At 38.5% G+C, this 15020-nt stretch overlaps 1 protein-coding gene across 1 annotated transcript in view; it reads right to left on the reverse strand.

Moving 5' to 3' along the window:
* The window catches only part of CYP39A1 (cytochrome P450 family 39 subfamily A member 1), a 68083-nt gene that overhangs the window by 21020 nt on the left and 32043 nt on the right, over positions 1-15020 (reverse strand). Inside the window, exon 8 of the mRNA XM_065885661.1 lies at positions 4327-4460. Coding sequence (XP_065741733.1) covers positions 4327-4460 — 134 coding nt within the window. The remainder of the gene's footprint in view (positions 1-4326; positions 4461-15020) is intronic.

The raw sequence follows: 15020 nt of genomic DNA on the forward strand, positions 1-15020 counted from the left end.
ATTATTAACCCTTGAATTGTACTTATACTGACATTTATTCTTAATTTTTGGCTGACATTTAATTTAGGTTATACTTTAAAAAATAGGACATGTTAAATTTTGATATGGTACAGTCTGTTCATCTGCTTTGTGGTTTCATTGATTAATCCTAGACGTAAGAAGCCCTCTTCTCTCCACGACAGTGGCTTTCAAAGGTGGCTTATGGTCTTCTGGGAGTCCCAAGACATTTTCAGAGAATCTGCCAGATCAAAAACCATTCCTGGGTAAAAGACTCATTCAAAGTATAGGATAGACCAATGGATTTTAATGTAACTGAGTACAAAAAATTCATTAATATATTTTCAGATTGCAACAAACTTTTAAGAAAGTACCTCTGTTGAGTTTTAGTGTAGTATCAAAGAATAGCCACAGAAATATCTGAAAAGGCTAATAAAACACTCCTTCCTTTTTTGGTTACATGTCTATGAGAGGCTGAATCTTCTTCATTTCCATTAATAGGAAACAATATATCACAACAACTGAATGCAGACACATATATGGGAATTCAGATTTCTCTATTAGCAAAAGGCATCAGAGAGATTTGCAAACACTTAAAATGATGCTGTTCTTCTATATTTTTTGTGTTTTGAAAAATATAGTTATGTTTCATAAAACCACACTATCTGGGGACTTCCCTGGTGGTCCAGTGGTTAAGACTTTGCCTTCCAATGCAGGGCATGTGGGTTCAATCCCTGGTCGGTGAGCTAAGATCCCACCTGCCTCGCTCCAAAAAACCAAAACATAAAACAGAAGCAATATTGTAACAAATTCAATAAAGACTTTAAAAATGGTCCACATCAAAAAAAAATCTTAAAAAAAAAACCCACACAATTATTTTAATATGTATTAGGTTTCTTATTATTTTTTAAATGAATTATTAAATAAATATTTTAACAATTTCTCAGCTTTAGTTTCTAATACAGTAAATACTGATAGTAAATACTGATAATACTGATAATAAAGAGAAGGAAGGAATACAGTAAACCAAAGAAACCAGAGTTTGTCCATTCTCACCTATCCCAAAAAAATATAGAAAGGAATGATTATAGGAGCAAAACTAAATATTCTGTTCAGACTGTAATAAATATCCTGTTCAGATTCCATTAGGAAAGAGCAGTGGAGAATACTTCTAGCATTCATAGCAAAGAATCTTGACCTGTTGTCCAACTGGTCAAAATATAGATAATCCCATCTGAAATGATTTTTATGATCCAAATTCCTGGGAACATATTAATATGTTCAGCAAAGACATTTCACCTGTTTTAGAAAATACTTGAAGTTTAAAAGAACCAAGTCATATGAATTTATACTAAGGAAATAATCAGTGCACAAATATTTAGCTACAGGAATGTTAATCTTTGCACTATTTATAATAGTGAAAGAATGGAAGCCACGTACATATTCAAGAACATTGAACAGATTTTAAAATTTATTTGATATCCATATATTAGATTACGCTGTAATTCAAAATGATGTAGATGTCTTTTATTGATACAGAAAACTATTTGGGATCTATTATTAAATAAAATAAAAGCAGGTTGTGAGAAAACTAGCTTTGTGTGACCCCAATTTATTTTTTAATGCACATATTACAGAAAAAAATTCTGAAATTATAATAATACCAAATGTTCATAGTGGTTATCTCTAACTTGCAAGATTCTAAGCAATTTTTAATTTCTTCCTTTAGCTTCTTTTTATGGTTTTTTTTTTCCCCCTAATTACCATGCTTTGCTTGTGTAATAAGAAAAAAAAACCTGTTCCATTTATTAATTTTAAAGTCTCAACTCTGTAGGGTGAACATAACAGTGATTAGTTTGGGCCTCCTAAGAGGAAAGGCAGTGTTTATTTTGTGTACAGAAGAAATAGCAGGTACAGGAAACACTGCACCTTTTACAAATATTAAAAAGAGATGTGAAAAATAATGAAAGGAAATGCTGGAACATCCTGGGATGATAGCAGCCTGAGTACGTGATTGTGGGGTTGCTCTACCACTGAGAGAGGCATAACTGCAGCTGCGAGGGCTTGGAAGGCACCTTGGATGCTTCTGAGCCTCATGTCCTCTAGGAAGAACATGTGGGTGTGAGGAGGTAGAAGTAAGAGACTATGAATTTTTAAAATAATTTATTAAATTGTTTTGGATATCTATTATTTTTAATTAAGATTTTTTTATTGGGAATCCATAGGTGTTGGACCTATAAAATAGCCCAGTTTTGTAAAAGGATTTTAGGCAGTGAATCATAAATGTGTTCATACCCTTGGACCAGTAATCCACTACGAAAACATAATTCAATGATAATCCTTAAAAAAGAAAATGTACTAGGCAAAAAGATACAAATAATTACCATATTAAAAACAAAACTACCTAAACTCTCAAGAGTCAGGAAATAATTAAATATTTAAGCTATCAACTCAATGTACTATTAATGTGGCCTTGAAATAAATGTGAAAACTCCATAGATGCAAGAAATGTGAAGAATAATGTATAAAAAAATTTTTCAATGACAGATTTACACTGTAATGAAACTTAGGTTTCTATATTGATGTCACAACATTGCAGATACAAGGTCAACACACAAAAATCAACTATATTCCTACAGACAAGTAATGTATAATGGAGAATCAAAGTTTTTAAAAATGCCATTTACAGGGCTTTCCTGGTGGGGCAGTGGTTGGGAATCCGCCTGCCAATGCAGGGCACACGGGTTCAAACCCTGGTCCGGGAGGATCCCACATGCCACAGAGCAACCAAGCCTGTGTGCCACAACTACTGGGCCTGTGCTCTAGAGTCCGCGAGCCACAACTACTGAACCCGTGTGCCGCAACTACTGAAGCCCGTGCGCCTAGAGCCCGTGCTCTGCAACAAGAGAAGCCACCGCAATGAGAAGCCTGCTCACCGCAACGGAGAGTAGCCCCCGCTCGCCACAGCTAGAGAAAGCCCACGCACAGCAACAAAGACCCAAACGCAGCCAAATAGAAAATAAATAAATAAATAAATAAATAGAAAAGAAAAGCCCACTTTATTAAAATAAATAAATAAAAGAATAAAAATAAAAAATACCATTTCCAAAAGCTCCAGAATAACGGAAATACTTAGGTATTAATCTAACAAAACTTGTATAGTATCTATATGCTTAAAATAACAATCAAAATGCTCACTTATTTGTCAAATAACTATTCTGCATTTCAGCTAATTTCCTACTACCCAGAATATAAATAAGGCTTACTAAAAGTTCAGTAACAATTATAGTAATATTCAAAGTAATAAACACATTGCTCTACTTAATTGAACCAAGTTGACTATTTCCTCTCAATACAGAATATATATATTCTTTTACTACATATATAAATTTATATATATTTAAATTTATAAATATTTAAATATATATATTCTCTTACAGTCATAGTTTTAAAGTAATTGATAATTTGATTATTTAAAAGCAAAAACTGTTAAAATCCCGCTGAAACTGAATGCTACAATCTACATAAGATCAGTTAAATAAACTATGGTTCTTTTGGATTTAGCAAGTTGCAACTTGTATCAAATTTGGATTTTTTTGTCTCTTTTGAATTCTATTACTACAAAATTGTCTTGATTTTAATCCAAGCACTCTTAAGCCATGGGGGAAAAAAGCGAACAAGAGCGGAGGGCTGACTAATTATAATCTATCTGGATAATTTAGGTCCCGAATCATTCCTTTAGAAAATAATTTTTTTTGTTCCGCCTGAATGATTCACCAAATATTGAACTGAACGGTTGCCATATGCACATACCTTTCATGGTGCACTTGAGAATATTCTCCTACTTTGCCCACAGAGCGGACCTCACTCAGTCACTAATTCCTAATATCAGTTTCTATTACCCATGGCATTCCTGCTATCTGTTCCGGTATCTGTGATCTGTGGTCTGAACTGTCTTCCAGTTATCCTAAAGGACTTCCCTCACACACTCAATTCCCCAACCTATTCCAACTCAGGAATACTCATTGGTTGATTCAGCAGAGGAAACGCTATCCGACCCTCCTGCCCGACTGAAATAGGACTATACTAATTCTGATATAGAATCACATAGCCAAAATGATTATGAAAGGCTTATGTTTTAGCTAAAATAGCTGCCAATAGATAGATATCTATATTAACAAACTGGTGCTGCCCAAATCTTATTACTAACCTATTCTAGGGTCACAGAGTACTTCATGGAACTTAAGAAATTATCTAATCATAAATGGGCAAAATAGCTACTTTTCTTCCCCAGAAGGTTCATTATTTTAAAACAAAACCAATGCTCACCAAAATTTTAACTGGCTTCAGCACTTTTCTAGTAATGACACCAGGGGCTCTTAAACGAATGGTTTCCAAAATACACCATTTGATTAGAGGGAGTTTCTTCAAGTCATCCTCAGACACTTTAATCTTATCTTTACCTGGAAAGAGAATTAAAAAAAAAAAAAAGATGGACTTAAAGAGGCCAGAAAATGATTTTATGTAAGCTATGTAAGTTAAATACTGTCTCTGAGATCAGGTGTTAATATTATTATTACTTTTGCATACCAAGTTTAGTAAGTTATTGACTCTTTTCATCATTTTCTTCTTACCAAGATAAAATGTATGGCATATAAAACTAAACCAATGTTGATTACTGTAATGTAATGGATTGGTATCCAACCTTGGTTCTCACAGTCCTGTGGCTATCAGATGACTAAGATAGTCCCTGTCAGAAAGATGTTCAATTTTTACTCATTTCATTGTTTCTTGTCCAAATTCTCATTCCACTTAAGGAAAGAGCAATAAAAGATTGGCGTCAAAAGTACGAAGTAAGAGATCTGAGAAGCCACCTGACTTACTACTTCTATCTCTTCCCTGCTGATTTATTTTTGTTTTTGCTTTTGCTTTTTAATCATACATTTCAGAAAGCCCAAAAAGAATATTAGGAAAGGGGTGATGGGACACATGTATTTCATCTGGAATGATGAGATCTCTAAACACAGGTACATCAAACATTCCTACTGTAAGCTGCATACCTTAGCTAATATTTAGATTGAAGTCACGTGGAAAAGGATTGCGGTTGATCTTTCTATGGACCAACATACGGTCAGGGCCTTCAGTCAAATGAGACAGTTTAATTAGTGATATTTCAAGTAAAATGTTTACATTTTGAAAATTAAACAACTCAGCTTTCAATTTTGACAGTATTTGCTTGATAAAAGTCAACAACATGGTCAGTTTAAGTCAACTTTCACATTTTCCCCCCAACTGTACTGGGCATGAGTGGATGAGAATGGAATGTGGGTCTCCAGCCACATTTCTCTTTGACTCTGGATGAGGCTTGTCCTAAAGCCAGCCCATCCTGCAGAAGAGGGTTGGGTGGGTGCTGCCTGGGAAACCTCTGTCAGTACAGGTGGAATTCCTGAGGCGTCAGAAGCAAATGTTTCTCGTTAGTGGAGTCTGGGAACTAGGGTTTTTGAGCTCTGGGTCTATTAATTCCCATAGGGGCATCTATACACTCCATTAAACTTGACAGATTTTTGAGCACTGAGCAAGAGGCAGGAGTTGAGTCAGGCTCCACCAGGGTTACAACAATGAAGGCATTCTCGCAATACACTCAGTCTAGGATGTGAGAAATAAACACACAGTTAACAGGTACACCATGCAGGCAAGGAAACCGTTCTATGAGATATAAAATATTTGAAGATACTTAAAAGCAGGGAAGGTATTGAAATGCAGGATAACAAATTTTAGAAGACAACTTAAAAATGTGTGAGGGGATCTGAGTTTCTTTTAGAGTGTACTTGAGTGAAAAAAAAAAAGAAAAAGAAGACCATTGTCTACATGGCAGGTGACCGACAACCTATTAGAAAACTAAGGAAAACTCTCCAAGGGAGAAATGGCAGATGGGACTTTTTTTTTTTTTTTTTTTTTTTTTTTTTTTTTTTTTTGCGGTATGCGGGCCTCTCACCGTTGTGGCCTCTCCCGCCGCGGAGCACAGGCTCCGGACGCGCAGGCCCAGCGGCCATGGCTCACGGGCCCAGCCGCTCCACGGCATGCGGGATCCTCCCGGACCGGGGCACGAACCCACGTCCCCTGCATCGGCAGGCGGACCCTCAACCACTGCGCCACCAGGGAAGCCCCAGATGGGACTTTTAAGAACAGAAAATTCAACTTTATGTCATATACTCAATTTTAAGTTGTTTCTGGCTACTGTGTAATTTTCCCTTTCCTTGTCCTATATTTTTTAATATTTTAATAAAGTCAGCTAACACATACTTTAAGTTAACACTTGGGGAAATAAAGATCTGGGTATGTCCAGGAAGCAATGCAGTATGGAAAAGAGGCAGAACTGCAGAAGAGAAAATAGCGGAAGTGGAGAAATCAGGAAATGCGAGACTGGAAGTCAAGAGAAACTCCGAGAGGCACAGGCCTCCACTTCTGGCTGCCTCCATCACTTCTCCCTCCAAAGATCCCTAGAACTCTGGGAGGGAGTTCAGACCAATTTCACCTTTATCTTGGAAACCAAGGTGACCCCAGCAAATGAGGGCCCTTGCCGAATGGACATTACAAATAAATTAGCAGTAACCTACACTTCACATTCTAAATCTTACTTTAAAAAAGGTTTTTCTCTTTAAAAATCTATTTAGAGCATCTACATTAGACAAATTCACCAAACAATCCCTCTACTTATTTTTTGTATTTTACTTTACTGAAGCTATAGGATACAGAAAATAAATATTTCTCTAATTGATCACGGATAAATGACTACCATGGGTCAGATTTTGTGTTTGAAATCAGATCTGTGTGACTCCAAAGTGACCAACCTATTATGAGACAGGCATAATTCTGGCCTTGAAAAAGTTTGGACTCTGGTAATAGTGAAGTTTCTGACTTTCTTTTGGAATAAAAGTTTTTTATGAATTATTCTTAGGAGACTGATTGAATTATAAAGTTCAAAAAAATGTTTTGTATTATACAATAAACAAAAGCTTGTTCTGAGTTGAAAACAAAATCTATTATGACCTACAAATGTAGAAGAGATGTGGACTACACTTGGAAAATAAATGTTTTGAAAAAATATTTTTAGTTTCTCAAGTCCCAGTGTGATGTAGGAAAAATAAGGTAGTATTCTCAGACTAGACAAAGAAAAAGAAGATGTTGTTTTCAAACAACATCTTTAGGTTAAAGACCTTTCTTATTATAACTCTTAGAAATGGCTCTGTACCCATACTGTACATATTTCAATGCACATCTGTGGTTTGTTCTTCCAGTGTTTTGACTCTAAAATTAGAAGGCTCCACTTGGAAGAATGCCAAGGTAATCATCAAAAGGGCTAGGGCCTAATGGAGATGGGGACCAGTACAAAAGGCAGCCAGGGAAGAAACCATGGGTGATTTGGGGTAAAATTCAGAAGCCATCTGTTTAATTCTTGGCACAAATGCAATAAAAGTCAAACCAGGGGCTTCCCTGGTGGCACAGTGGTTGAGAGTCCGCCTGCCGATGCAGGGGACACGGGTTCATGCCCCACTCGGGGAAGATCCCACATGCCGCGGAGCGGCTGGGCCCGTAAGCAATGGCCGCTGAGGCTGTGCGTCCGGAGCCTGTGCTCCGCAACAGGAGAGGCCACAACAGTGAGAGGCCCGTGTACCAAAAAAAAAAAAAAGTCAAACCAGATCATAGGATATTTGAAACCAAATAAAAGAAAGGATGAGTCTTGAGTTCAGAAATAGCAAAGAATGTTTCTAAAATATTCTGTATAGTTTGGGGTTTCCGCAGATATGATGACAAGCATGTTAGAACACAGTAACTGTAATTTATATTTGTTAAGGATATATAATAGATTAAAATTCTACTACTTCAACCATTTATTCACTCAATATATACTTGCTTCATATCTGTTACATGTTAGCCCAAGCATAGGTGCTGTAAGAGATAGGAAGAGAATAATACTAATTTATTGACCATCTAATGTCACCAATATGTTGGACCACTTCATTTATTCCTCGTCACAATCTGCCGACTATCAAGTTATCATGTGTCCAAGGAGAAGCTTGAAAGTGTCAGAGCAGCCTTCAAACCTATGTCTGTCTACACTAAAAGCCCTTACCCTTGCTCCCTGGGTCCCAGCACCTCCCCTAAGAGGAGAAACGAATAAGAAAGACACAGTCACTGTTTTAAAGGAGCTTGGACATAAGGACACAAAATAATATCTGGATACAAATAACTATAATATAAGTTTCATAAGAGAGGATTTGAGTCTCAGTGGCATTCATTCCCTCTTGCCTAGGGCTGGAGTTTCAGCTAAGCCTGGAAGGATGAGTAGCACTCACCCAGGCAGAGAGAAAAGTAACTTAAATTCCAAAATTTATTATAAAAATATGATTTCTTGGACCTAAAAAAAAAAGGAACATGAATCAAACAGGATCACTAAAGCAGGTCCTTTGTTGAGAGATGACTCCTCTGTCTTCTTCATATTTCAAGCTCCCTCCCCTTCACACACACACACACACACACACACACATTTATTCAGTAAATAAATACATAAAATACAAAATTTCTGTTCCTATAGTCCTGAAGGAACATTATATCAAGATTTAACTAATTATTTTGGGAAAACAACCCATGTTTTGCGAAAAAAAAGGAGAATGACAGGCATTTGCCGAGTCATTCATACCCTTGGAGACATAATTCTGAGGAGATTGAATCAGAAGGTGGGGATGAATACTGAGGAGGCCCTGTGCTTCCCCACAAATGAAAGACAGGTGTATGTCTACCAAGGGACACACAGAGAAGTGAAGCAAAGAATATACTCCACTGAAATTTAAAGAGTGCATCCCTACACATTCTACCACCTCTTTCTTTACTTTTGAAAGCAGGGATTCTCAGTTCTGTTTGCTGTTCTATACTGTGAAGTTGTCTTCCTTCACAGACGTTGTCTTTCATATTCACAGAACAGCTTATTTAAAATGTTTAAAATTAAGGTGTGTGCAAAAGGTCATAGTACACATGAAGGACAGTGAACTGGGATAAAAAATGCATGCGATAAAGGCTGAAAAATAAAGAATCTGACGTAATAACCTTAAACAATGATTCCTACCAAAATTTGGTCATGAAATTTGCTTTCCAAATTTTATAATAATTTTGCTAAAAGGCAATATCAGATTACAAAAGTTGGTGTTTATACTGTTATTTGGGGAAATGATGCAACAGCTTTGAAAAAGTCCAGCATTTCTATGATTTCTCTTAAAAAGCAATGAAGCAGAGACATCAATTGCTGACACAGAATAACAGTAGGAAGCTAGTTTTCTGGCGTATTTTCTCAAGCACAGACCTCAAGATAAGCTCCTGAAAAACAAAGTCAGTTTTTAAAGAACAGAGACGAAGCTAAAGAGAAATAGTAAATAAAGAATTTACAGTATTCCAGAGGAATATAAAAGAAGTATCTTACATCTTTTCCTTCATTTCAGGAATTAAAAAAATTTTGAATATGATAAGTGATGTTCAAATATTCAATTAAAAATTATATCTCTATTCCAGAGATATTTTCATATATTTACAAAACTGCTGTTTTCTTCTAAGAAGAAACCTACATTCACTGGAAAAGGTTAGCACATCTCAGAAAGAGTAAGAAAGGATAAAATGTCCTGAAGTAGATAATATCATTTACAATACATTTTATATGTCCAATGATCCTATAACAGTTATTTATAGGCAATGGGAATGTACTGGTTACAAATTTCTGGAAATTTTTAGTAAGATGAAAATTAGTTTGGTGACTTGTCTCCCAAAAGGAGACAGCAATAAACCCCTTTCTGCAATATTCTTTTAAATGTGAAAAGAAATATTGTGAATCTTTTAAGATTCTCTCTCTGTCTTTAACTTTTGACATTTTAATTATAATGTGTCTAGGTGTGGGTGTCTTTGGTTCATCTTGTTTGGAACTCTTTCTGCTTCCTGGACTTGTCTGTCTGTTCCCTCCACCAGGTTAGGGAAGTTTGCAGCCATTATTTCTTCAAATAGGTTTTCTGTCCCTTTCTCTCTCTCTTCTCCTCTGTGACCCCTATAATGTAAATGTTAGTATGCTTGTAGTTGTCCCAGAGATCTCTTAAACTATCCTCATTTCTTTTTTTTTTTTTTTTTTTTTAAAGATGTTGCTGTGTTGGGTCTTCGTTTCTGTGCGAGGGCTTTCTCTAGTTGTGGCAAGCGGGGACCACTCTTCATCGTGGTGCACAGGCCTCTCACTATCGCGGCCTCTCTTGTTGCGGAGCACAGGCTCCAGACGCGCAGGCTCAGTAGTTGTGGCTCACGGGCCTAGTTGCTCCACAGCATGTGGGATCCTCCCAGAGCAGGGCTCGAACCCGTGTCCCCTGCAATAGCAGGCAGATTCTCAACCACTGCGCCACCAGGGAAGCCTTCCTCATTGGTTTTTATTCTTTTTGCTGTTCTGATTGGGTGATTTCCACTACCCTGTCTTCCAGATTGCTGATCCATTCTTCTGCCTCCTCTAATCTGCTGCTGATTCCCTCTAGTGTATGTTTTATTTCAGTTATTGTATTCTTCAGTTCTGATTGGGTCTTTTTTCGTATCTTCTATTTGCCTTTTCAAGGTTTCACTGAGTTCATCCATTCTTCTCCCAACTTTGGTGAACATTTTTATGACTATAATTTTGAACTCTTTATCTGGTAAATTGCTATCTTTGTTTCATTTAGTTCTTTTTCTGAGGTTTTTATCTTTTTCTTTTGTTTGGAAGATATTCCTTTATCTTTTCATTTGCCTAACCCTCTGTGTCTATTTCTATGCATTAAGTAGATCAGCTATATCTCCTGTTCTTGAAACAGCAGGCTTATATATAAGGTGTTCCGTGGGGCACAGGGGTGCAATCCCTCTTGGCCACTAGAGCCAGGTGCTCCTGGGATGTCCCACATGTGTGCTGTGCACATCCTCCTGTGTGGTTGGATTGCAACTGTGCCCTGCTGGCTGTGTGGCTCTGCTGTGACTGCTGTGGGTTCATGGCATGCAGGGTGCCCCCCCGCCCCCCAGAGTTGGAGCCACTTTATACAGTTGCCGGGGGCCAGCTGAGGCCACTTGCCAGGTGGGGCAGGGGCCGCTTTGAAGGGGCTGGCTGGGGAGGGTGGGATGGGCACGGTGGGTGCTCAGGAGAACGCTGGCGTGGGGCACATGGTGTTAGCTAGTTGATGGAGAGTGACAGAAATGTTGCCTGCCAGTACTGGGCCAGATGGTGGAAGGAGAGGTAAAAAAAAAAAAAAAAAAAAATGGCATTGGCCAGTGCCTTCAACCCTGGAGAAAATTCCACCAGATCCCTACCCCTCCAGCACTCACCCCCAAATTGTTCAGGGAACCTCCTGCAGCATATGACCCAGGTACCCCTCACATTCTCCTGCCTCCGTGCTGGTACTCAGAGTAAGTGAGTTTGTGTGTGCACCCTTTAAGAGCAGAGTCTCGGTTTCCCATAGCCCTCCAGCTCTCCCAAATGTAGACCCCACTGGTCTTCCAAGCCAGATGTTATGGGAGCTCATCTTCCCTGTGCAGGTCCCCAAGCTGAGGATCCCCACATGGGCTTGGACCCCCTCACTGTGAAGCGGGCACCTCTGCAGTTGTGCTATCCCTCCCACATGTGGGTCACCACACTGGGGGTATGGGTTCTGTCTAGACTGCATCTTTGACCCTCCTACCCATCTTGACATGGCATTCTGTTTACATTCTTAGTTGTAGAAAATCTGTTCTGCTAGTCTTCAGGTCATTCTCAGAGATAGTCATTCTACTTGTAGTTGTGGTTTTGGTGTGTCCATGGGAGGAGGTGAGCTCAGGATCTTCCTACTCTGCCATATTAATCTGGAACCCCTAAATGTTTCTTTGATAGAGAAAAAAGGTGTACACTTTGGGTTTTATTCCTTATCAAATACTAACTTCCTTTATTACTATGCATGTCCATTACTGTACACGTCCACTACTGAACATGTTCTGTGAGACAAAATTCTGTAAGAAAGATATTAAGTTAAATTTATTTTTAAAAAATCAAGAGAAAGAAGATGAGAGTAGATGAAAGATTATGAAGTATATGCTAGGCTGTGGAGATACATGCTTTTTAGTTCACTGTCGTTCCCTATAAACTGACTATAAATATAGTCTCCCAAATGACTGCAGGCTTCTAGAATATTAACTCATTGCCAATGTTGACAGTTTAGAAACTTTTGCCTCAAGAATATGAAACAAAATAGAAAAGTGACTTTTTTCCTGTAATTTTTTTTTTTTAACCTTTGAAAGAAAAGATTCTGAATTTGCTTTTTTTGGGCAAAAGGGAAGCAAATAAGGGCCATGATGATCAATTACTTGTCCTGTGCCAGTCGTGTACTCTTTTGTTATAGCAACTTATATAATAAGTTTTACTATCTGGTAGGGCAAATATGGCCTTACCTATTTACACTTCGATTAATCTTGATTTCTAATCACACTTATTCTTCAAAAAAATATTTAAGTCATTTCGTTAATTTCCTCCCCACCAAAACCATTGGAATATTCCTTATAATTAATTAAATATATATTAATTTGAAAGTGGTTGGCATTTTCATGATATTAAGCCTTCCCGTATAGGAACATGATATGGCTTTTTCTTTATTTAGATTGTTTTTTTAAAATATGTGTATATATATATTTTTTTCTTTTATTTTTTTTTATTTTTTTTTTTTTTGCGGCCTCTCACTGCTGTGGCCTCTCCCGTTGCGGAGCACAGGCTCCGGACGCGCAGGCTCAGCAGCCATGGCTCACGGACCCAGCCGCTCCATGGCATGTGGGATCCTCCCGGACCAGGGCACGAACCCGTGTCCCCTGCATCGGCAGGCGGACTCTCAACCATTGCACCACCAGGGAAGCCCTAAAAATATGTTGTTTTTTTTTAAAATATGTATATTTTTAAATGCTATAGTTTCCTCCCTCTAGGTCCTGTCCTCAACCTGTCCTCAGTGTCTTTATGTAAGAGAAATACCAGTTAAATAAACAGGAAGGACAGATGGAAAGTGGAAAGGAAGACTTAAAAACAGCTTAAGGTATTTGTGGTGGATACAGACTGGGAAAAGCAGAGAATAAGTCTAGAGACTGTCCATGGACAGTGAATACGGGTATTAGGGCTTTAGGGACTGTAGCTGGAGCCTGGCAGGTCGCAGCTCCTTCAATTCTCCCTCTCTAGTCACCAGCTTCTTCCAAACACCTCCGTCATTTCTGAACTTCCAGCTCTGGTTCTTTGGACTTTTCCAGGGGTGGGTATGACTTTTTGGCATCTTAAGGATTTAGGATGAATTGTGATGATCAGACACATATTCCTATTGTTGGGAAAAGCGGGTCTCACGCTCAGTCTTTCAGCCCCAACTCAGCTGCGGAAGGGTGAGCCTTGGGCCTGGAGCACTTCCTCACCGAGAGACAAAGGGCCCACACAGCCTCTACACAGCCTGTGCCAGGTGCATCACCTCGTGTGGGAATATCTTTCCTTGTTTCAGGGGCAGAGAGTACTCTTCTGTCTCTGCTTAAAGTATGTGCAGAATACGGCACCTGTCCAGCCCCACTGTTACATCTGCCCTCTGAGGAAATGGGACAGAGTTCCTTCCACTGCGGTGTGAGAGGGGTGTGCAGTGGCCAATTTCCCTGCGTCGCCCACAGGGAGAGAGACATCCTGGTGATGGGGGACTGACACCCACTCCTGAAGCTGATCTTACTCTCTTTCTTCTCTATGTGAGTTTAGTATTGTTGCATCCAGTGCCTGACAGCATTGTGTCTTCCTTGGCAACTCTGACACCAAGATGCAGTGAGCAGAAGTGTTTAGAGTCCTCCCCTGGGATCGATAACCACTCTGCTTGATACCTACTGAAAATTATAAGCAATAACCTTTCGGAGGTACACTTTGATTAGCAGCTTCAGTCTGATGTTCATAACTACAGACCAAGAATGAAAGGGGCAGCTATAACAACGAATCGAGAAAGATACCGAGGACTACAATAGTGCTCAGAACAGGTTATTAAGATGGACGGAAGACAGAGTCAAGAATCAACAGACTGACCCTCCCCACCCTTCCTTCCATCTGTCAATGCACATATAAAAATATACCAAATCCCACTCAATCATTTAGAGAAAAGATTAATGCCACTATACCAACACAACCAAATAAGATTCTCCTCTAAAAAAATAGTACCCTATGTTATTGGCAGAAATATTTCTTTCATATATGAAAAAGAGATTATCAGTTCCTCTCCTACTAGAATATAAAATGAAGCCTGCTTCATAATTATGATGGTTTTTTTTCAAGGAATAAAGGACATAGTCCAATTTATAATAAATAAAAGGTAGAGATATTGATGCAAAAAGACAACAATGGGTAAACAGTAACAGGTAAAATCAATTTAGGTCTAGAAATACCCTTTCTTTATAAACTCTGCATAATAATTCTAAATTTTTGGATTGCGTTCTCTGGAGAGATGTCGACCTGGCTTGAATACCTTTATCTCATTATTTTCTAAAGAGGGAAAAAGATTATCCAAATGCCTGAATAATTCTCCAACAGAACACTCAGAGAAAAGAACTGTGTCTGAATGAAAAATGTAGAGAATGAGCAAAGCAGGTTAACTGTGCTACACTGGGGTGAGATAGTGAAAGACTTAATAAAATGAGACCTGCCAGAGCAGGACCGATCTCTAAGCTTGTAAATAATCTACAGCTATCAGAGCTATCTCCTTCCACCTGCTGAAGCTAGGCAATAAATGAAGACAGAATGACTTCACACAAAATCTCCTGGGTTACGGTGTCATAAGACACACCTCAGGTATTATATAGGCAGAAAATAATGGAAGGAATGTAGCCTCCTGGGAAACCTCTCGGGGCCAGATATCAACCACCCAAGTTTCACCCTTGTCTTTGTGCCTGGATTAGCGGATTGGAAAGTAACCAGTTGTGAGCTCCAAGATGACACCATCTTGGTCATTAAGGCCAAG

This window comes from Phocoena phocoena, chromosome 10, assembly GCF_963924675.1.
Source record: "Phocoena phocoena chromosome 10, mPhoPho1.1, whole genome shotgun sequence".
Lineage (NCBI taxonomy): Eukaryota > Metazoa > Chordata > Mammalia > Artiodactyla > Phocoenidae > Phocoena > Phocoena phocoena.